Raw genomic sequence first — 24,892 nt, 5'->3', positions numbered from 1 at the left:
GATGACATCATTTCCTGTGACATGCCAAGTTAGACTACTGAACAAACATGAAACAGTATGTGGTGACTGTACCCTGAAGAAAGACTAATGAGTCTGAAACACAGTGCCACGTCAGACTAGAACAGGCAGTTCAGAAGTTTACTGGCAAAAAATACACTGATATTCACCATTTCAAAATAGAAATAAGTTCTGTTATTTGATATATAACAAGACACTAAAGATAAAGAATTCAATCAAACTGAGCTAATTTTATTTGCATCAAAAACTGTTAAAAATATATATATATATAATCTCTAATGGTTGTCATTAAGACCAATGATTAAGCATAAGGTGGAGAACAGATTACATGAAAGCATTTCTCGATGATGCCTATTATGACTGTTTTCATTTATATTTTCATCAATGGTGTTAGGTGGGAGGATTATTTGAGATCTATTATTTCTTGCTGCTGCAACCAAAATAGTTCCATTTTTCCTAACAACTTGCCTCTGGCCAGAAGGTGGCTTTTATAGAGTATGCAATGAATGTTTACCATGTTTCCCAGAGTTGGTGATACACTTTTGACCATAACATGCAGTAATTAATTAATGTGCAGTTTATATAAGTGGATGATTTCCAGGGCTAGTGCTACCTGTTTGCTGCCTGGTGAAAAAGATTACTGTGCTGCCCTCAACTCCACACCCCCAAACCCCATGGAGTCTAATGGAGCCATTCATGGACTTCCCTTTTTTCCTAACAGTAGCTTGTGTCTGAACATTGTTTAAAGGTGCAGTGAGGTTAGAGTAAGGTGACCAGATTTCAAGTAGGCAAATTTGGGACACTTCTTCTCTGTAGTACCAATACTGGACAAGTAGTTCATTTGTGGGGAGGGGTGGTTATCTGGTGGACTGTCCCCATAGAACAGTGTTTCCTAACTTTTTCAAGCCCTAAGCACACCTACATTAAGTGTTACGATCCCCCCTGTTGCTGCGCTACAGGAGGTATCTCACCTCCTCCTCCGGAGGCCGCTCCGAAGCCAGGGCCTCGCCTGTGTACCTTCCCGGATTTGCTCCAGGGCCTGGGAGGCCTAGCTGTTCCTGAGGCCTGCCTGTGGCTTGCTTGTGCTTGCTTGGACTTCCTGGTTCTGGCCACGCCCTTCTCCCTAGGGGCCGGCCCATGGCTCTCCACCTCAGTTATAGGGCCAGTGAGGAGCGGTCCAGGCAAACTCCTCCCAAGGAGTTGCCTACATCCTGCAGTATAAAAGGGCTCTCATTTCACTTCCTACTTGCCTTCGTATTGGGCTCCACAGTTGCCTGTAACCTCTCCTGATCCAGGTCCACCATGGTCTCCTGTGTCTTGATGGCTTCGTGTTCAATGTTTTCTTGTTCCTTGTTTCCAGCTCTGATGTCTGCCTTCGGATTGGCGTTGCACATTGCTGTGTTCTGTCTGCTGATCCAGGTCCTCCGTGGTCGTCCGTGCTTTGATGGCTCCCTGTCCTGACCTGTCTCTGAAGTTGCCTTGATGTCTATTCCTGATGTTGCCTGATGTCTGTACCTGTTCCAGTTCCTGATCCAGTTCCGGATGTTCTGCCCTATGTCTTCATCTGGCTCCTGAGCCTTCTGTCCTGTTGGGCCCTGGAGTGGCCAACAGGAGGGATTCGTCCCTGTGCTCTGGAGTTTCCCTTCCTGCCAGCCAATGGGGCTCCGGATGTCATTGGTCCCGTCATCGGAGTTCCTTCTCGCCTGGATCTTCCCTGCGCTCTCCTGTTCTCAGCGTGGTCCGCGACCAGCCTTCCTGGGCTGGGTAGGGTGCGTATGGGACGGGGTGGTCCGCGACTCAGTCCCGCGGGTGGGCTGAGTAGGGCGCCCTGAGGGACAGTGCCCATGTCTCCCTTTCCAGCCTCATCTATGATGTCTCTGCACCAGCCCTCGTCTCTGATGTCTCTGCACCAGCCCTTGTCTATGATGTCTGCACTAGCCCTCGTCTAAGATGTCTTCCATGTACTAAGGACTCTGCCCTCGTCCCCTGTCCGGCCTGCCGCCCTATGCCGTACCCAGCGGCAGGTCCGAAAGGGCTTGGAACAGTTGGAGGACCATTCATCAACCAACATTGCGTTGCTGGTTGCCATGGGCGTGCAGGTCCGGCTGAGGGTCAGACTCCGCTCCTTAACCCCTGCTTCAGTACCCGCCTGGCTCTCCATGCCTGCATTGGCTCACCTTCCGCGGTGTGACTTGGGGCTCCTCCCTAGGTCTCGCCGTGGCCCAAGGGCTCACACCACCTGCTCTAGAGATGGCCGCGCTCCTCGCGCCTACGATAGTACCCGAGGGCCTCCAAACTCTCGGCCCGTCAGCGGCGTGGCGGACGCGCCCGTAACATTAAGATCATGAGAGGTCTTGAATGAGTAGATGTGAATCGGTTATTTACAGTTTTGAATAATAGAAGGACTAGGGAGCATTCCATGAAGTTAGCAAGTAGCACATTTAAGACTAATCGGAGAAAATTCTTTTTCACTCAACGCACAAATAAGCTCTGGAATTTGTTGCTAGAGAATGTGGTTAGTGCAGTTAGTGTAGCTGGGTTCAAAAAAGGTATGGATAATTTCTTGGAGGAGAAGTCCATTAATGGCTATTAATCAAGTTTTCTTAGGGAATAGCCACTGCTATTAATTGCATCAGTGGCATGGGTTCTTCTTAGTGTTTGGGTACTTGCCAGGTTCTTGTAGCCTGGATTGGCCACTGTTGGAAACAGGATGCTGGGCTTGATGGACCCTTGGTCTGACCCAGCATGGCAATTTCTTATGATCTTATGTTCTTAAAAATTTTAAGTGGCATGACAACCTCAACAGGGCAGGTAGTGCAGCCATGGAAAGGACTCATATGATCTGAAGAAGCTCTAGGGAAGTACTGAAAACTTATCATTCTTTCTTTGAAATTTTGAAACAAAGGAGGGGAAGCAGGCAAAGATACACATGAATCCAGCTCCATGGACTAGTTCCCTCTACATGCAAGTGCAAGAGAAAGGAAAATTCGATGTGGTGCAGGTAACAGGCTTAATTACTTACCCTGGTTTCCACATGTGGCTGCCAGAGCTCCTCCACTGCTGCTGCTCCTCCCAACTCTTAGAATAAGTCACATCCAGTGCTCATTTCATGCTCTCCCTGTCTCACTCAGCCAAGAGATAAGACAGAGGCTGGAAGGACTCAAAAGAGGAAGCTCAGGAGGTAGAAGATTTATTTATTTAGATTTTTATATTTCTGTCTTTCAGTGCTTCAAACTGTACATCAAAGCAGATTACAGTCAGGTACTATAGGTATTTCTTTCTCCCCGCAGGACTTACCATCTTAATTTTGTACCTGAGGCAATAGAGGGTAAACTGACTTGCCCAACATCACAAGGAATGACAGCAGGATTTGAACACTGGTTTCCAGCCTGCTGTTCTAACCACTAGGATAAGGAGGTGCTGGGTGCATTTTATGTGCTGCACAAAGTGGGACCCAGCTATTTTTCCTCTGCATGCTGCTTATTAATTCCCACACTCTAGGGCTCATATTGTAGCTAGGAAGGAGAAGCATGCGTGACTATACATCTTCTAAGAATGGAGCTTCTACAAGTTTAAGAACTACCATTGGCTGTTGTGAGGTGCTAAGAGTAGAGCCCAGGTGCTGCCCTGGATCTGAGAATCGGGCAGTGGTGACTTTTCCTTGGCCACTCCTGATCAAGTCTGAAAGCATACTGGTTGAGAAATGCTGCATTAGAAGAATTCCTTACCTTGGTCATTAATGTAGAACAGACAGACCCTTATTAAATATAGAATAAAGAGACCATACAGTATAAATAGAAATATGCAGACTAAACTGAACTGGAAACCACAAGAAGCTAAACTCTGTATGCAGTGCAACAATGGAAAAACTAACTTTACATTCTTCATAAAATCTAAAGCAATAAAATCCAGAAATATAGAATATCAATCATAATACAAAAACCATACTACTAAAAAGAATATTTCAAAATGCCTGACAACTAGAATATCCAATAATTAAAAACGCATATAGATTAAAAAAAAAAAATCCCAAACACCAGTAAAATATTTGACACATCAAATAACACCAAATGCTGAAATCTAATAAGAATAAGAAAAATCTCCTGCTCTCCATACCTGGGAACTTTTGATTTCCAATCATCCTGAAATTGTTGTGGATTAACTGGGGGTAAGGGGTATGCTGCCATACAAATCTTCTCCTCTCTTTCTCTCTCTCTCTTACATATAGATAGATAGATAGATAGATAGATAGATAGATAAGAAAATCATAGACTGTACATTTGTAAATAAAGTGCCTCTCTATTATCTAGATCACAAATATCTATATGAAATACTAATGTAACATTTTTAATTCAATAAAAACAATTGTTATTACAATTTTAGTACATATTTTAAATTGTACATTACAAACATATCAACTAAGTGTATAAATACATCTACAAAAAATGAATGAACTCTAAAGCTGAAAAAATTATATATATGTTTCCAAGGAGCTAGACACAAGATGCAAAACTCAATCCATTCTTACAAGATTATGGAACTTGCTCAGCACATTAGTTGTTTCTCTTTATCCAGTCACAATTGTCAATTTTCTCTCCTCAACAAAAGCCTCTGTTCACCAGAGAATGCTTCCGCAGGGGGAAAACTTGCCAAATATAAAAGTATCAACACACTGTGTTGACATATGCACTTGAATTCAGTAGTAAGTCTGTTCATATTTGATTTTGAATATTGTTTCCAATGTACTTTAACCGTGGGGTAGATTTTCAAGGGGTACGCCGCGTAAGATATGCGCGTATCCCCCGAAAACTACCCCAAACCCCCCCTGCGTGCGCCGAGTCTATTTTGCATAGGCTCGGCGGGACACGCGTAAGTCCCGGGGCTTGCATGCAGGAGCGTGTCGGGGGGCGTGCCAGGAGTGATGCGGCATTTCAGCGGCATGTCGGGAGTGACGTGGTGTTTCGGGACGTCCGGGGGGTATGGTTCCGGCCTGGGGGCGTTCCGGGGGCGTGACAGTGGTCCCTGGACCAGCCCCCGGACCGGAACATGGAGCGCGGCAGCCGGCCCGGCGCACGCAAAATTACGCCTGCTTCGAGCAGGCGTAACTTTCGTGATAGAGGTAGGGGGAGGTTTAGATAGGGCCGGGGGGGGTGGGTTAGGTAGGGGAAGGGAAGGGGAAGGGAAGGTGGGGGAGGGCGAAGGAGTTCCCTCCGAGGCCGCCTCCAATTTTGGAGCGGCCTCGGAGGGAACGGAGGCAGGCTTCGCGGCTCGTCACGCAGGCTGCCGATTTTGGGCAGCCTTGCGCGCGCCGACCCTGGATTTTAATGGATACGCGCGGCTACGCGCGTATCTATTGAAATCCGCGAACAAAGTACACGTGTGCGCAGATTTATAAAATCTGCCCCCAAGTATCCATCTAGATTATCCACAATGCTGTCTCTGCATGACCTTTCCCAGCCTTCCTCCTTCACACTGAACCAAAAAGGAACCAGACTCCCAGACCACCATCCTCTCCAAACCACTGCCCTGAGCTACTGTATGGCTTGCTCAGTGGGTAGCACTGGTCCTGATAATTTCCACAAGCCCATTATGCCTCAATTTGTATCTTGTTCCTTCTTGGCTTATACACACACAGTTCCCTTTCTCTCACACACACATGTTCTCACAGACAAACCTGAACCTCTCTCTCTTTTTTGCAGTTGGGGTCCTCTAGGTGGCCTGCGGTCTCTTTTCATTTCTGCCAGGAGCAAACGGGTCCGTCAGACAGCCCCACAGCCTCCTCTTCATTTTGGCCACTGGGCAGCTCTGCAGCCTTTTCATTTGGCAACTGATGGGTTGGGGTCCACCAGGCAACCCCATCGCCTCTTCTTCACCTTGGCTGAGGAAGGGTTAAGGACCACCAGATGGCCCTTCTTCATATTGGCTAGTGGCCCCAGGTCACCATCCTCTCCGTCCCACCACCCTGTGCTATTGCATGACTTACACAGTGGGTTGCTCCGGCCCTGATAGTTTCCTATAGCTCATTATGCCTCAGTTTGTATCTCATGTGTTTACTAGCATGCATCTAGATACTAAAGTTACTATCAGCTTGCTTAAGTGTTAGTGAGTGCCTTAACAGGCAACTTAAGGCTTTAGTGAAATAAACCAGTTTGGCATGCATGATAACGAATAGCAACCTTTAGAGTTAATTATTTGCAATGAATCCAGTAATGATTTTGCTTAGTTGCACTCTGGTTTAGTCAAACTATTTACTTGTCCTCCCTTTAGTTGGTTTCTTCTAACTTGTTTGTTCTGTAGTGACAAGCACCCAGTCTGAAATATCCTGGTACAGCAATTTTTTAAAGAGATATTACAAGCCTGACTCTTAAGGATGCACTTTAAAATGCCTGTAGGCTGGAACCAATTTCAAAGTTCTCCCTGTGTGAATATATTTAACTTGCTGCTGCAGCTGGATTTTCCTCATTTTGGCCTGGCTCAGCCTTGTTTTGGCCCATGTAGTGCTGACACAGTGAGGTTAAAAAAAGTTGAGGTTAAGTAAGCTGCTGTGCCTTTGGGGGTTTAGTGAAGACAAACAATATGGAATTTACATAATTCTTATATGCAAATCATTTTTAATACGTATATTTTCATTTTGTTTATTTATTATTGTTGTTGGCAAACAGTGATTTGTGAAGAATTAAAGAGGAAAGATTTTTTTATGTGTTAGTCACCAGTTTATCGATTTTTCTATTGTTAAAACATGAGAAAGATACTACCCCTGTAACCTTACTTCTGTGCGATATCATAGCACAAGAAATATACGAAAATAAATCTTAAGGAAAAATATTCTGCTACATTTAATTTAAAAGGGGAAAATACTTCAAAAGATCTGTTAACATATACATGGCAAAAAAATTAAACATTCCTGTTGAAACATAGTGTTATAATGAATGGAAAGTGTATACCTATTCCATTCATTGGTCAGGGAAAGACTTGACTTGTGATTGGCCAAGATTAGGTCATGTCCATGATACTATTCTGGTATATGATCATGTGTCAAACTTACAGTGGCATTTGTCAGTGAAGGCCATGGTATTTGAGATAGCGGTATTAAAGAGCTTTAAAGTTGCTTATTATTTATATTTTAACATTACAGTAGCATGCAAAGTTTTTTAGTGATAATTAATGTCTAAAACATTATACAAATGGTTTGCAATATTTTTCTCACATTTTTTATTGTTTTATGTTTTGCATGCATTAGCCAAGAATCTTATGCTTTTTTTCTATGTACTTATTGATAATAAGATAGATTTTAAAAGCTCGATGCGTGCCAAGATCGGGAGATATGCAAACATATTGGGCTGGCATGCGCTGAGCAGATTTTAAAAGCCGTCCGAGTACACACGTATCTCCTGCTACATGCACAAATGGAACGTTAAAAAAAAGGGCATGGGTGTGGGCGTGGTCTGGATGAGGTATGAGTGTTCCTGGATTTCAACTTCAAATTAGCACATAAATACTTATGCGCACAGCATATGCCAGGGTCTCCCTGCTAGAATTTTAATTCTGCTATGGAAGACATATAAGTAATAAAATAAAGGTAAATAGATAAATTTGTGGGGTTTTAAGAGTTTGTGCTAACAGGAGAGAAGGGAGGCTTTTAAACTAGGGAGGTTTGAAAGTCATGGGCCCTTACCTGGGTGAACTGGGAACGAACTGGGAAAACTGGTAATGGTGTCAGCACAGCTGTCTATTAAAATCCTCCCCACTTGCTCGGGTTAGAAGCGGTGGTATTTGTGCATAGGCGCACATCAACTTAAAATTCCACACACATGTGCCTGCAGTCAGGCTATTTTATAACGTGTACATATACACATGTATATTATAAAATAGCCGTGTTCCTGGGTGTGGGCTGAAGAACATGCATCAAAGGTTCATCAAGCCCAATATCCTGTTTCCAACAGTGGCCAATCCAGGTCACAGGTACCTGGCAGGATATCAAGGGGTAGATAGATACCATGCTGCTTATCCCAGGGATAAAAAGTAGATTTCTGCAACTTCACTTTAATAATAGTTTACATATTTTTCCTCCAGGAACTTGTCCAAACCTTTTTTAAACATAGGTACAGTATTAGCTTTCACCACATCCTCTGGCAATGAATTCCAGACCTTAATTATACGTTGAGTAGAAAAATATGTTCTCTTATTAGTTTTAAATGTATCACCTAGTCACTTCATTGTGTGTCCCCTAGTCTTTGTACATTTTGAAAGAGGAAATAACGGATTAACATTTACTTGTTCCACTCCGCAATTAATTTTATAGACCTCTATCATATACCTCTTTTCAGCTGTCTCTTCTCCAAGCTGAAGAATCTTAACCTATTAGCCTTTTCTCATAGGAGACTTGTTCCATCCCCTTTATCATTTTGTTTTCCCTTCTCTGTACCTTTTCTAAGTCTGCTATATCTTTTTTAAATGTGGTGACCAGAACTGCACACAATATCAAGATGAGATTGCACCATGGAGTGACACAGAGGTATTATGATATTCTGTTTTATTCTCCATTTCTTTCCAAATAATACCTAGCATTCTATTTGCTTTCTATGTGCTGCTGCACACTGAGCAGAAGATTTTAACATGTTATCACTTACATCCTTTTCCTAGATGTGGAACCTTGCATTGTGTAGCTAAATTTGTGTTACTCTTCTCTTAAGTGCATCACTTTGCACTTGTCCACATTACATTTCATTTGCCATTTGCATGCCCAATCTCCCAGTTTTGCAATGTCTTCTTGCAATTTCTCACAATTCTCATGTGACTTACCAACCTTGAATAATTTAGTGTCATTGGCAATTATCATCAGCTCACTCTATGTTCCCATTTCCATAAGAACATAAGAAATTGCCATGCTGGGTCAGACCAAGGGTCCATCCAGCCCAGCATCCTGTTTCAAACAGAGGCCAAAACCAGGCCACAAGAACCTGGCAATTAAAAAGCAGTGGTCTGAGAACTGATCCTTGGGACAGTCAACTATTCACCTTTCTCCACTGGAAAAATTTACCATTTAGCCTTACTCTCTGTTTTCTATCTTTTAGCTAGTTCTCAATCCATAAAAGGACACGCTCATATTAGTCTTCTAAGAAGACTATCATTAGACTGTCAAATACTTTCTGAAAATCCAAATATACTATAGTATATCAACTGGATCATCCTTAACCACATATTTATTTATGCCCACAAACAAATTAGCAGATTGGTAAGGCAAGACTTCCCTTGGCTAAATCCAGGTTGGCTTTATCCCATTAACTATGCCTATCTATATGTTCAAGAATTTTGTTCTTTATGATAGTTTCTACCATTTTGCCTGGGACAGACTTCAGACTCATTGGTCTATGGTTTTCTGGATCACCCTGGATCCCTTTTTTAAAATTGGCATTACATTGGCAACCCTCCAGTCTTCAGTGCATAGACAATTTTCATGTCAGTTTACAAATTACTAGTAGCAGGTCTGCATTTTCATTTTTCAGTTCTTCTTGCACTGTGGGATATATACCATCTGGTCCAGGTAATTTGCTACTTTTTAGTTTTTCAATATTCCCTATTACATACTCTAGGTACGCTGAGATTTGATTCTGTTCTGCTGAATCATCACCTTTGCATATAATTTCTGGCATGGTTATTTCTCTTATATCTTCCTCAGTGAAGACCAAAGCAAAGAAATCATTCAGTTTCTCTGCTATGGCTTTGACATCCCTAAGTGCCCTTTTACTCTGTAATTGCCTAATGATCCAACTATTTAGCATAGATTTTGATTTGTATTTGTGTAGGTAATTAACACATGATAAAAAAAAACAGCTATTAATGTGCAAACATTCACAATCAGAAATCTGTGTGTTAATTGAAGTTTTAACACCTTCTAATGCTTACAAGAGTATTATTGCGCTTTAGTACATTGGCCTCAGAGTTTCTTCCTCAGTTAGCTTTCCCAAAAACTACCTTCCTATCTCCTAAAAAAAATATAAAGCAGAAATACACTATAAAGTCTTTCCACTTAGATCCAGATTTATTCTTTATACAAAAATAGGGAAGAAAATGCAAAACGCCCACAAATTCATTTTTTATACTGTTTTGAGATAATGCATCTTTTGCCCAAGGCTTTTACTTCCTGCAAATTCAGGAAAAATATACAGTAAAATTGCACACACAACAAATTATATAAAACATATATTAGAAACATCTATATGTAATATGCAGATATCAGCTGGCTTTATTAAAATAATTACATTATAAAAGCAATGTGGGACTTTTGCTGGATTCTTAACTTTTGCAATTTGGCAAAAGTTCTACCACTCATTGTGCAGATGGCTATGCTTGCATATTTTTCTCTTCCTGAAGCTGCACAAAATAAACGTCTTGGAAAGAAAAGCAGGAGCTATTTCAAAATTGTGTTAGTGAACTGACTTACAGTTATTTTGCAATTTCTTGGGTTTTTTATTGCCCAAAACTTAAATCTAGCTCTAATCTGATTACTTAGTTTAAATATTTTATTTATTTCCTTTATTTACTGTTGCTCAGGTGTATTCTGCTCTCATTATTCTTTTCTGCTATTTTTATTTCTTTTTCTCTCTGCTTTAGCAGCAAAGGAGAAAAAGAAAATATTTCTGACATTAAGAGGGTGGTTTTCAAAGACTTATGCAGGGTTTATGAGCTTAAAATCAGGTAACACTTGTGATATATAAGTAATCATTGTGCACAGCTAGTATATTTTCATAATGTCTGAAATATGCACATAACAATAGTGTAGTGATAAGCGTATTCACAGACAAAAAAGGTAATTTACGGGGTTTTCCAGGGTAGAATTTGAAAGTACACACAAATATTTTATAAGTGGAGTACATGTGTATATTATACAACTTATGTGTGAACTTTTACATGTGTTAATAAGTCACAGAAATCCAATCTAAATCCTCTTTTTTCTGCAGTTTTTGGATGGAGGCTCTAGGTGGAGTGGTAGAAATCTCCTCAAACAGGTAGTATATGCGGAGTATACACATACCTCATCCAGCCTCTATGCATAAATTCAGGATTATTACATGCATGTTACAATTATTTAGCATGTAAAATATATGTGTTAGCACCGCCGGCCACAGCACGCCGTGACCGGGGCCGGGCGTCATGGCCGCCGGCTGTGGCAGACTGAGGCCGGGCCGGCGGGTGCTGCCGAAGTAATTACCCTGACGTTGAGGGTCGTCCGGGGCTCCGGCGGGACAGGCTGCCTTGCTGCTCCGTTCGCGATTGCTTCGGGCTCGGCTGGCTGGCTCCACGGATTCGACTCCGCCCCTCTCTCCCTCTAGGGCCACGCGCGCGGCTGAAGATGATTCTTAAAGGAGCCACGACAGGAAACTGTCATGGCTCCCCCTGAGGCTCCGCCCCAACATCCTGTATTTAAGGCAAGGTCTGGGTCTTAGACCTTGCCTTGGTGTTGAGGTTCCGGCCTGAGTGTGTTCCTGGCTCCTGGTTCTTCGTTCTTCGTCCTGCTCTCCTCCCTTGCTCCGTGGATTGATTCTTGGCTTCTGACCTCTGGATTGGTGGACGTGTCTTCTCCTGCTTGATCCTGGTATGGCGTTGGACCCTTCTCCTGGCTTGACCCCAGAATGGCTTTGGACCCTTCTCCTGCTTGACCCTGGTACGGCCCTGGACCCTTCTCCTGCTTTGACCCTGGACTGGACTCAGACCCTGCTGGTATATTGATTCTCGGACCGGCTTTGGACTCATCTTCGATTCCGTCCTCAGACTGTCTCGACCTGCTGGAGGCGCCAGCCATCTGGAACCCACGACCTGCAGGAGGCGCCTGCATCCAGACCTTCTACAGTCTTCAGAGGAGTCGCCTAAGTCCCAGCGGCCGGACTCCTACGGGCTCCTCCTGGGGGGGTTACGTGCTTCCAGGGTGAAGTCTTCTAGCAAGTATCTTCAGCCCAAGAGGCCTTGCCTCTCGACGGTAGTCATCTACCTCGAATTAAGGGTCCACTTTCGTAACAATATGAGGTGAATTAAAAAACCGGGCACACGCCAAAATTGGGAGATGTGTGCGCATGCAGGGTATGTTATGTGCCTAGAGGATTTCAAAATCTGCCTATATGCGCATGCATCTCTCGATGTGTGAATATCTCACTATGACTCAAAAAGTGGTGTAGTATGGGTGTGGTTTAAACGGGGCTTGGATGTTCCAGGGCAAGGCCAAGAGATATGCATGCAAATACGTACGCATCTGGTTGCATGCCCAGGTCCGATGCCATGTAACTTTACTTCTTCTATGGAGGAGGTGTAAGTTTAAAAAATAATCTGGCCATCTCTGAGGAGTTTAAAGGGTCTGCGGTAATTGGGGGGGGTGCAGGCTATTAAACCAGGGGGTTTTGAGGACCTAGCTCTACACTGGGCAAACTGGTGACACTGGCTTGGATGAGCACCGGTGATAAAAGTCCAATTGCATGGATCATATTTAGGTGTGTACAGCTGTGCACACCCAGTTGCAAAATAGGGCACACACATATGCACGCCCAGTCTATTTTATAAATATATGCGTATGTGCGCATATTTTATAAAATAGCAGTGTTACTGGGTGCGCTCAGATGTACACACGTCAATATGCGACTGTGCGCCCCTTTGAAAGTCACTGTCCCTTTGTGAACTTTTAGAAACAGGTGCTAAAACTATGTAGATCGCTTTATGTCAGGCCTGGATTTATCAATAATACTAGGCTTGTGCCTGGACTGGCAAAAATCTGGGTGCCAGCAGCCTGTCTGAAGATATTCTGCCTTCCAGCTATGCTGAATATCACTCAGCAGAGAAAGTCATCTGCTTCCTAATGCAGCCCCTCCCCTCTTAGGCAGCCTGCACAGAACAGGTAGAAAGGGGAGGAGTTGAGCCTAGAACAGACATAGCAAAGCAAAGAAGAACTGCTTTGCTCCCAAATCCAATTCCTCTCCTTCCCTTGTCCAGGGACAGGAAGGGAGGGAGTAAGCCTGAAGCAGAAAGATCAATGGGAGATCATTTGGTGGTGAGGGGGCTAGTACTGGCTGAGTGAGGATCAGCTGGAGGGTATGGATCTGTCTGTGTGAGAGAAGGGACTGAAGGGAGAGGGTGAGTCAGAAAAAGATATTGATGCTGGGTGCATGAGTGTGGCTGTGTGTGCCAAACAGTTTATAAAATACAGGTGTAACTTTATGCACATTAACTTATGTGCCAACTTAGAATGCCACAATTTTAAACTTCTACATTAATACCAGCCACAGGACAGTCATCAATGTGCCACTGGTCACAATACGTCAAGTGCTTCCTGATATCACAAAGCAGCAGGCTGGCAACAGCAGTATAGGCCAAAAACCGCTCTCATTTACAGAAAGAAATAAGTGCGTGATCCTATGGGAAACTGAAGCATATAAACTGTTATACCACACCTGATGATTAATATTGAAATGTAACACTGCAAAATGGTAGGAGATAGCAGAGGTTTTCAGGCTAAGCAAATAAAATCCCAATTATATCTTAATCTCCCCTCTGATGCTAGAATGGAGGGAAGGGGGAAACAGAAGATGCATATGGGGATAGACAAGACAAATATATAACATATACCCAAGAGGAAGGCAAGATAGGGGAGATATGATAGATACATTCAAATATCTCAAAGGTTTTCATGCACAGGAGGTGAGCCTCTTTCAATGGAAAGGAGGCTCTAGAACAAGGGGGTCATGAGATGAGGTTGAAAGGAGGTAGACTCAGCAGTAATCTTAGGAATTATTTTTTATAGAAATAGTGGTGGATATGTGGAACAGTCTCCCAGTGGAAGTGGTGGAGACAAAAACAGTATCTGAATTCAAGCAAGCATAGGATAATTACAGGGGATCTCTAAGGAAGTGATGAGAATTATAATGCTAAATTAATTGGATGGATGGGCAGACTGGATGGGCCATATGGTCTTTTTCTGCTGTCATTTTTCTATGTTCCTATGTCCTATGCTGAGGATGGTGGGAGAATCCTCTTTAACAGAGAAAAATAATATTTTCTTATTTCCTGTTGCAAGGCTATGTTCTTGCAGTTAGCTAGAGATGTGCAGATTCTTTAATCTTTCTAGTATAAAACCTGCTGTAATGAAGCTGTGTCTTAAAATACATTTTTGATTGTCATTTCAAATATCACTTTAAAATTGCATTTCATAATAGCCAAAAATACACCCACTAGTATTATATACTCTTGGATATTTTTCATTCTCAGAAAAATATGGCCATTGACTTTGCCTCTTGCCTCACAACTATGAATGTGCCAATTAATTTGACACTAATGAGGTGGATTTCAATCTAGTGTCAGTTCAACAAAATCTGCATGTTTCCTCAAGACAAGCAGGAAAAAGTTTCATCTATTTTTTTATGCATATCCCAGTAAAAATTTAAGACAACCAAAGAGGAGTTAAGGAAATCAGCCTATTTGTGGAAATACAAAGTACATTTTGCAGGGATCCTAGTTGATCTTCTGACTTTTAGCAGAAACTGGCTTTTCTCTTTTAAACAGGTTTGTGAAACCAATTTTACCCAGGTAGAGAGTCTATCAAACTAGGTTGAGAGAACATTGTACAAATCTCATCATTGTGTGAGTTTCCACACTCTGAAAGACCTCAAATCTTCACAAGAGTGCACTGTTCTGTTCGCACATCTCATTCTGTTTGTCAAAGTGGCCCCTAATCCCTACCCTACTACCTAAACCTCACCTCGAGTTACTAGGTGGGCCTCCTATAGTAGGATAAATTGCTAACTACTAGAGGGGCCTTGTAGATAGTGTTTCTCTCTCTCACTCACTCACACTCTCTCTCTCTCTCTGGAATTATGTAGCCATTAGTGTAAACAATTGATGCAGTTTGCATTAATACCTGTGCTAAGATAATACACATTGCAATAAATAGGCTCTTACCATAAAACACACCCCTCTTCCTATCACATGTGATATTTTGATAAATCTAGCCCTACATTTGGAGAGAGAGACTACTTACAAGGCCCTCATAGTAGGGAAATATTTATATCTCTATAGGAGGACCTCCTAATAGGTCGAGATGAGGTGTTGGTGGTGGTTTAGGGTTTAGGGGCCAGTTTCGCATGTAAAGTGAGATGTACGAAGAGCATTGTACACCTTGGTGAAAGAAAGAAGTTGTGAGACGATGTTCGTCCATTTTGAAGGTATCGATTTAACAGAGAAAGATTGCCTATGATAAGAATCCTGCACTTTTACTATAGCTCCTGATGAAGCAGCTGATGCTGCGAAACCTCGGCCTTATGTTGAGCTTTTGTTTAAGATCTATATCATAAATAAGTGCTGCAGTGAAGAAAAGATTGTTAAATTTAAAAAATGCAAAATTGAAAAAACTCAAAAAAAGACTGCCGCAGATGATTAGAAGTCCGGGCGGCTCTCCTGTCAATATTCAGAGAACACGCTGACAGGCTTGATGATGCGGCTATATAATTTAAAAATAAATACAAAATAAATATATCTATTCCTGTGGGGATACGGCGATTCAGAGAAATTCATTGTGACATTTCCTTTTCTACATTGTTCTCTATAACAGGGTACCATCAAGTTGGGGTAAGATAACATAGTACAAAATTTCATCTTTTAGAGTCTCTCTCTCTCCCTCCCCAAGCCCAGAAATGGCCAAAATGTAATTCCAAAAAGTTGTGGCGAATTGCGTTATGGCCATTTCAGGCACATCGCACAGCCTAACACCAGGAAAAAAGGTATAGTTATTTCCAGCATTAAAACCATACAATAGCACGTGTTATGCTATCGCATGATGTGATATTGCCCCTAATTTAACTATTTCCCACGCAAAACTCCTCCCCGATTCTGCCCACCCCAAAAATTTGCATTTGCACCATGCATTTGTTATGGCCACCGGCCCGGCGGTCCACAACCGGGGCCGGGCACTCACCCGCGGCATCGGGCTCTCCTTGGGACGCCCACGGGAGCCGGCAGCCGCCGCTGATGTCTTCTTCACTGCTGTAGCCGCTTCCAAGATGGCCACATCTTCCTCTTGCTGACTCCACCCCCGCCAGGTCTCTTAGAGCCGCATGCGCGGCTGCTAGGGAAATTTAAAAGGACCATGACAGGAAATGGTCATGGTTCTTCTCTAGGACTCCTTCCTGGGCTCCTGTATTTAAGGCAAGGTCTGCTCCTCAGACCTTGCCTTGGTATCTTGGCTCTTGGTCCTGTGTGTTCCTGTGCCTTGGGTTTCTCGTCCATTGCCTGCTCGTCGGGTTCCTGTTCTTCTTGGTCCTTTTTCCTGATTCTCCTCTTGTTGGACGGATTCCTCTGGCTTTGACTCCTGGACCGGCTTCCAACTATTCCTCTGGCTTTGACTCCTGGGCCGACTTCCGACCATTCTTCTGGCTTAGACCCTTGGACCAGCTTCGGACCATTCTCCGGATATCTACACTGGAATTGACTTCGACCTGCTGGAGGCGCCAGCTATCTGGATTACACGACCTGCAGGAGGCGCCTCCATCCAGATCTTCTTCGGTCTCCAGGGAGTCTCCTAAGTCCCAGCAGTCAGGTTCCCACGGGCTCCTCCCGGGGGAATCGCAGGCTTCCAGAGTATAGTCTTCATTCCATGTCTACATCATCAGGCCTCGCCTTCCGACAGTAGGGACCTAAGAGGGCTTTACCCTCCTAGGTAGCGCTAACTCTACTTTGGACCAGGGGTCCACTGCCAGATTAGTAACAGCGTTACCATAGTTTTCACATGCATTATGGCATTAACGCGTTATTGCATGTGTTAATGCCTTAACGCATTTTGATGAATGATGGGGATAGAATTCTATACACTATCCAGCATTAAAACTGGTATGAAATGTATTAACTGACAATTTTAGTGGTGATGTAGCAAACTAAAGAGATTCAGAATGTGGCAGCATTACCATAACCGCGTTAAAAATTGAATATGCAAGTCTGAATGTCAGCAATATTAGGGGCCTTTTTACTAAAGGTTTTCTTCTATGTTGTGTCTATGGGAAACATGCTTAGTAAATGACCCTCTTAATTTGTATTTGGCAGCATGAACAGCAGGAAGGAAGCCAGTGAAAAATAAGGGGAACATCTTTGATTGGAGGAGGGTGAGACTAGATTACAGAAGGAGGCTCAGAGACTAGATTTTTGTTTGGGAGGGTATGGTTTTATAGGCCCATAAGCCTTTCATTGTCTTTAAGTGGTTACCATAGTCAGTTACAAATGTACATTATCAATGGCAGTAATGCACAACATTGCCAGTTTCAATAATGCTTTTCAGCGGCCTCCTGAGCAAAAAAAGAGGTATCCAGTCCTGAGTGCATGCCCCCAGAGACCCTCTCATCATTCTTTAGATTCCCCAACAAATCTTACTCCATTCAGCAAAGAAAATGTAATGTTAGGGTCAGGAGCAATCCCCAGTTGTTCTTGCCTCTCTAGCTCTGATATATTCAGAATGTGCGAGGTATATGAAGGGCAAAGACAATCCTATAATTAACCAGTAGGGCAGGAGTAACAGGGGATCGATCCTTCCCCCAAAACCATGTCTTCTTCACTGCATGGGGTAGAATTTGTTGGAAGATCTGGTGGCAAGAGGATCTTTGGGGGGAAACTCAAATTAGCTGCCCTTATTTGCTCTGGGGTAAAGGAAAAGGGGTTTCAGAAGGGCTCTAGGGACTAGGTATGCTTCTTTTTCTAGAGTGGGAATAAAGAGTATTGCGGGGACAACTTCGGGGTAGGTGTTCCAATTTTGTTTGGGGGATGGTGACCAAGACATTGGCAGTTGCATTAGCATACCGATATTCTTGGCCAAAATTAATTATGATATGTATGCAAATTGTGAACTGCTTTATTTTATTTATTCATTTTGTACCTCTTTTCTCATAATAGCTCACAGCTTACATGTCTACTTGCATGCAAATCAGCTCATTAATATTTTGTTAGTGTTAAAGGTTTTTTTTTTATGCATCACTGATAATTCTTTTGTTCCTGATAATGCATATTAACACAGATTTAATACATTAGGTGCTAAATTTGGCACTTAGCACGCACCAATACACCTTAGGGGCGGATTTTAAGAGCCCTGCTCGCCTAAATCCACCCAAATCCGGGCGGATTTAGGCAAGCAGGGCCCTGCGCGCCGGTGAGCCTATTTTACATAGGCCTACCGGCGCGCGCAGAGCCCCGCGACTCGCGTAAGTCCCGGGGTTTTCGGAGGGGGGCGTGTCAGGGGCGTGTCGGGGGCGGGGCCGAGCACCGCGCCGTTTTCGGGGCGTGTCGGCAGCGTTAAGGGGGCGGGTCCGGGGGCGTGGTTACGGCCCGGGGCGGTCCGGGGGCGTGGCCGCGCCCTCCGTACCCGCCCCCAGGTCGCGTCCCGGCGCGCTAGGGGCCCGCTGGCGCGCAGGGATTTACGTCTCCCTCCGGGAGGCGTAAATCCCCCGACAAAGGTAAGGGGGGGGTTTAGACAGGGCCGGGGGGGTGGGTTAGGTAGAGGAAGGGAGGGGAAGGTGAGGGGAGGGCGTTAGAGGATTCCCTCCAAGGCCGCTCTGATTTCGGAGCGGCCTTGGAGGGAATGGGGGTAGGCTGCGCGGCTCGGCGCGCGCCGGCTATACGTAATCGATAGCCTTGCGCGCGCCGATCCAGGATTTTAGCGGATACGCGCGACTACGCGCGTATCTACTAAAATCCCGCGTACTTTTGCTTGCACCTGATGCGCCAGCAAAAGTACGCCTATTCGCGCGGTCTGAAAATCTACCCCTTAGTGAATAAAACTCTACAGGCAAAATTTTAAAAGCCGGGCGAGCGCTGAAACGGGCAGATATGAGCATGGATGGGATGCGCACGCTACGGGGATTGTAAAAGGCCCACAGTCACGTGCGTATCTGCCCATATGTGCATAAGAAAGGCATTTTGAAAAGGGAGTTGGCTGAAGGCGGGGTCTGGGTGGGATTTGGACGGGGCATGGGCAGGCCGGGACAGCACCATTTCAGGCACTGTCCGGCTAAAGCGCACACCGGAAATGACAGACCCGCACAACTTGCCGCTGCTCCGGACTGCGTGTAAGTAACAAAACAAAAAAAAATAGGGGTTTTAGGGATCGGGGCTAGTAGGGGAAAAGGGATACAGATTAGGTAGGGTGTTTAGGAAGTCCGTTCCTTTACTGTGGCAGACTGGAAGGGAACAGGGAATAGGGTCGATTGTGTCGCCGCATGCAGGCTGTAAGATCCCCCCCACTTACATACGCGATTTGGCAATTGCACACACATGCGTGCATCAATATAAAATTGTGCGTGCAGGTAGTGGATTTTATAACATGTGCGTGCACCAGCAATCGCGCTCACATGGATGCCCGTGCGCGGGTCCTAAAAGCAACCTTTAAGCCTCTTAATGTCAGTGTTGGATAGCGCATCCTGTGTTAGTATCTAATTGCCAGGTTAGGGCTGTCTCATGAACACAATCACAGATCTCCTCTGTACTTGAATACAGGTGTTTTATTTACAAAACACACAGTTCTATACAAGTGGAGCTGAACCCAGTCCAGCAGTTCATTACTTATGGCAACTGTTAGTCTGGGTCTGGTTATACCAAATTGCTTCACCAGTATCTCAGGTCAAAGTCCAGCCATATACTACAGTAGTGGAGCGTCACCATCCCATTCTAATTTTCAGTCCTCAACCATTAAGTTGCCAGAACATTGGGCCTTTTCTAGCAACCCTTTTTTGAACCCCTAAGGACCAATTTGAAGTCTTGGGGGGAGGGGGGTGTTATCAATTCTCGGCCTAACAATGGTTTGAGGTAGGCGCCCTACTGCACAAGCAGGACGCTGGCTTCTGTGTGGGCAGACCCTGGTTCAAAGCCTACCACACACTTTTTATTTTCTCTCTGAGACTAACCTTTGCATAAGTGTTGTGATGGCTTGATTTGCATGCATATTAACATGCAGTAACACTACAAATAGCACATGTTGTATATGGGCACAAAGGCATCAATTTTCAAAGTCATGTATGTGGGTAAATAACAATTTAAGCTTGTAAATAGGCTATCTGAAAAACTGCCTTCCCTCAGTCTGGCTGAAAGTATGCATGGGATGCCATAGCGCATGTATTTTTAGCTAGACTAGGGGAAGGTGTTCCAACTTCCTAAGACTGTTTTGAGTGGATTTTAAAATTAAGCATGCAAACTGAAGTTTCAAATCTATGCACATTATTTTTCTAGTAACGTTTTTTGCCTACACTAAGATCAGGTGCAAAAGTTCACCAATACTTTGTACTCATGGTAATTTTCAATGGGAAAGTACCTGTATAGTTTCTCTTTGAAATTGTATTGCAAAGTCTGCAGATAAGAAGTACCTGTGAACTTTGCAACAAGGCAAGTAGTTTGAACACTGTCCCCATAAACATACTACAAGTTCAATTTTCTGCTCACAGAATATAAGGTCACCTAAGTGTCAAACATTGTTTATGCAAACATCTTTTTCACCAAAGCAAAAGAAATCTGATTATTATATCATCCTGAGTTACCTTGTGTTATTACTATAATAACACTAGTGAGTCTGGTATATCATATAATAAAAATCAATCTGAGAAGCAAATCTATATGTAAGCTCTCTTGGCAAGGGATTGCCTTTACATACTGTGCCTGTTTGACTCGTGTTCAATATTTATTATATGCCAATGTGTGTATGTATGCATTAACATCACAAGAGAAAATATATATTTTATAATAATAATATTGTAAAAACAACAGTATGTCTATCTATTTTCAATCTCTCTCTGTTTCAGAGCAAAATCATCTTGCCATTTTACAAGCTGGTTCATCACAAGTATTTTGAAGCATTGGTACTAGTTTTGATCTTTTTAAATGTTGTGATTATGGCAAGTGACCAATATGATATTTCTAAAAGTTCTGCTGACGTCCTATATTTGTTTAATATTATATTCACAAGCCTTTTTACCTTGGAGGCAGTACTGAAGCTCGTGGGTTTGAGACTGTATTATTTTACTCATGCCTGGAATATATTTGATATTTTGGTAGTCACAGTGTCAATTGCAGGTAAGCAGAAAATTAATTTTATCTATAGTATAGTGTTTGATACATACAGCTTTTAGAAATAAGACAATTTTGTATGTGCTTTTGTGTTGCATCACCTTTGTAGCATCAACTTTGATCATTCAAGATAGAAAGAGTTTACAGTGAAATAATGAATAAAAGATGATTAAACAATTACAGTTATGAAAAACCAATTACTAAAGGTACATGACAATTACAAGTTAATGGTGTCTACTATACAATGTTTTCATTGATACAATCTCAAGTTGTCTCAATAAAAAAGAAAATAATGAGAAAACATTTGTACAAATGTTATAAAATGTATTTGTATCTCATAATAATACAATGAGTCACTTACAGAAGTCAGTGAGAAACTGGATGTTCTTGCATATATTATTCACAGAATAAAAAGAGAAATGATTTACAAAAAAAGCTAAATGCATCCTCCGCAATGCTTTTTATATATTAATGGGTCTGCCAATTTTCTTTTTAATTGGAGCTCTATAAGGTAAGGTTTCTCGAAACAACATTATGCATGTCTAAATTCATGTCCTGACTGCTTCTACAGACATTTTTGTCACATCTGAGAGCCTAGACAATAGAAGAAAAAAGAAATACATAACCTAAGTATGCATGGGAAGAAAAGAGTTTGCTTAGAAATATTTGTGATTGGCTTGGCAGAACCTCAACTCATTTGTTTTCACAAATTTTTTTATGTATTAGGGATGAATAAATCAATTCAAATTAAATTGTTGACCTTGTCTGATGCCATTTTGGATCTAATCAATCCTCTCCCCCCCCCCCCCCCCCCCCCCCCCGCCATACACAAATTAATATTCTTTTAAGTTTTGAAATATAGGGGTACATTTATCACATCATGTCCTGTGGTAATGCATGCTATTTACCACGAAAATCATTGTTAGTGATGAGGCCTACTTACTAAAAATGTGCATTAAAGTGAAACACAATTAGATAAATAGACCTCATAGATTGTGAAATTCAGAGATGTTTAGGGTGGTTGGAAAATCAAATTTTGATCCTACATTCAAGCAAAATATGAGCAGTGAGTTAAAGTTGGAGCAAAGTCTGTAGACAACTGGGGGTTTTAGCAGGCTCTGATTAGTTTGATTGAACCAGGTCAACTGTTGCAGAGAATCCAAACTGGGATGCTATTTGGATTACAGCTGACTCACATGTCACTAATCTATGACTTTTTTAGTACATGAAAACAATTAAAATACATTTAGTGTTTCAAAGTCATATGTAAATAATTTGGAATAGGCAAAGTCGGACTACTTTTTCTAAAAGACATCTGGACTCTTAGCTACATCTCAAAGGATAAAACTTGGAAAGTGTGTCCAGTAAATCCTCATAATCCATGCCAATTTCAGACATTATGTGCTTGTAGGAAAAAAAGTATGACAAAGATATTTAAAATAGTGAAACTGTACTGTTCTTCATTTTTAGGGAACTTATTAGAATCTGTGGCAACAAGCATCAATTTTTCTCCAACTATACTCCGAGTGTTCAGAATGGCAAGACTTGGACGGTTGCTTCGGCTAGTAAGATCTTTAAGAGGAATCCGAAAGCTTCTGTTTACGTTGATTATTTCCATCCCTGCCCTATTTAACATTGCACTTCTCCTTGCCCTGGTGATGTTTATTTATGCTATTTTGGGTATGAACCTGTTCCAAAACCTGCCGAGGACAGAAATCATTAATGACATGGTGAATTTTGATACCTTTGGAAATAGCATGCTACTTTTGTTTAGACTGGCAACTGCAGCAGGTTGGAATGAAATCCTGAAAGAGCTGTTCCAGAGTGGACAGCAGCCATCTATTGTGTGTGTGCTGTACATGTTATCCTACATAATCATTACTTTTATTGTCATTATCAATATGTATGTTGCAGTAATTTTAGAGAATTTTAATGAAGCGCAGGAGCAGGAACTGGCTGGTCTGACAGATGATGACTTTGATATGTTCTATGAGGTCTGGAGCAAATATGATCCTTATGCCACAGAATTCATCCAATATGATCACCTGTCTGATTTTCTCAATAATCTGAAACCGCCCTTGAGGATTTCAAAACCTAATGCAGTCAAAATTGCGGCGCTCAATTTTCCCATGACTTCTGGAAACAAGTTACACTGTCTAGACATTCTCAAAGTGCTCAGCTTTGTTATTGTGGGGAACGTAACAGAGACAACCACCTGGAAAGAGCTGTACAACCAAATCAATGAGCAATCACAGAAGAGGTTTCCAGTTCGTGTCACTATGAAGACTGTCACCACTACTCTTAGGATGCAAAAGGAATTCAAAGCTGCCTTGACAATACAGAAGACATTTAGACGATGGAAGCTACTTAAAATTCTTTCCTCAATCCCAGAAAAACTAGAAAAGCATACATAAGGTTTAAAAAAATACCTTCTGCTCAATAAAATGTTCTACTTAGGCTTAACATACCTTAATTTTAAATTCAGTAAAATGAATGAAACACTACACGGAAAGCTTTTAGTGATAAAAACTCATGTACTGCATTATATATTTTCATGCAGACATACAAGAATACTGTTTCAGATCTATAAATGAATTCTGCATCTTATCTGGATTCTTTCCATTTTATATATAGTTGTTTCTTAATGTAACATCAGTGGTGTATGTTAGAGATGTGGTAACATTAGAGTCCTCTATTTGCTTACTAATTATGATGAATAGATAGTCTAAGTCCATTTCTTCATATGAAGTTAGTTTATTCTCTTAGAAGAAAGTGATTAGACAATATATTTTAATAATAATGAGGTCCATATTCAGTCACAATCCTGCTAACAAAGTTAGCCAGATAAACGTATCTGGGTAACTTCAGAGGCATATTCAATAGTGCAGCCGCCACTATTGAATATAGCCGGCTGTCTTAAAGTTAGCCATCTAACTTTAACTGGCTAACTTTAGGAGAGCTCTTTGGCTTGACCAGAATTAGCCAGCTATGTTAACCAGCTAACTCTGAATATCAACTCCTCCGAGCTATGCCCACATAATGCCCCTAACTTAACTGCAGTGCCCAAATATTAATTTAGATAGCTAACTTCTGAGGTGGCCAGCTAAATGTTTCTGAGTATGGACCTCAATCTGTTTAGAAAAAGTATGACAATCCATTATAATATACTACTAGCTGACCTCCATGGTAATTCGCCAGAGGCACCTATGAATTGCCCTTCCCCCAGCCCTAGCACAGCCTGCCCTTCAGGTCTGACTCCAGTGCCACCTACTCAGCCCATCACAGCCTAACTGCCCCCCCCCCCCCCCCCACACACACACACACCTTGGCTCCAGCTCAGTCTAGTCCCTTGGCCTCAGCAGTAGCAAAGTCGCCCATAGAACTTCCCTAGAGAATCCTATTTATTGCCTTTCTCCTCCCCCTCCAGCACCAGCATAGCCTGCCCAGCCCCAGCAGCCTATCCTCTCCTCTTAGGCCCAGCACACTCTGCTCTTACCCTCCAATAGCCCCAGCACAGCCCAGACTTCCTCCTCCAGGCCAAGCTCCTTCTCACAGCCCAGGTACAACTTGCCTCCTACTCCAAGCCCAAGTACATCCTACTCAGCCCCATCATAACCTGCCTTCCCCCCTGGTACTCCAGGAGCAGCACAGCCTACCTTCATTTCCCACCCCTAGCCCAGGCTACCCTACCCCAACTATCCCCTCCAGCTCCAGCAGCAGCACCAAAATGATTGGAAATTCCACAGAGGTTCCTATTTATTGCCACCCCCCTCCTGTCCCAGCACAGCCTGCTCAGCCTCAGCAG

The 24,892-nt window shown here is 42.8% G+C and overlaps 1 protein-coding gene across 1 annotated transcript in view; it reads left to right on the top strand.

Annotated features, from left to right (window-relative positions):
- Positions 1-23,501, top strand: part of LOC115100791 (sodium channel protein 60E-like) — a 147,378-nt gene extending 123,877 nt beyond the window's left edge. Inside the window, exons 9-10 of the mRNA XM_029619674.1 lie at positions 20,823-21,093; positions 22,558-23,501. Coding sequence (XP_029475534.1) covers positions 20,823-21,093; positions 22,558-23,501 — 1,215 coding nt within the window. The remainder of the gene's footprint in view (positions 1-20,822; positions 21,094-22,557) is intronic.
- Positions 23,502-24,892: the final 1,391 nt, after the last annotated feature.

Source organism: Rhinatrema bivittatum, chromosome 1 (assembly GCF_901001135.1).
Source record: "Rhinatrema bivittatum chromosome 1, aRhiBiv1.1, whole genome shotgun sequence".
Classification (NCBI taxonomy): Eukaryota; Metazoa; Chordata; class Amphibia; order Gymnophiona; family Rhinatrematidae; genus Rhinatrema; species Rhinatrema bivittatum.
The sequence above is the reverse complement of the archived record's forward strand: the minus strand, read 5'-3'. Positions and strand labels throughout refer to the sequence as shown.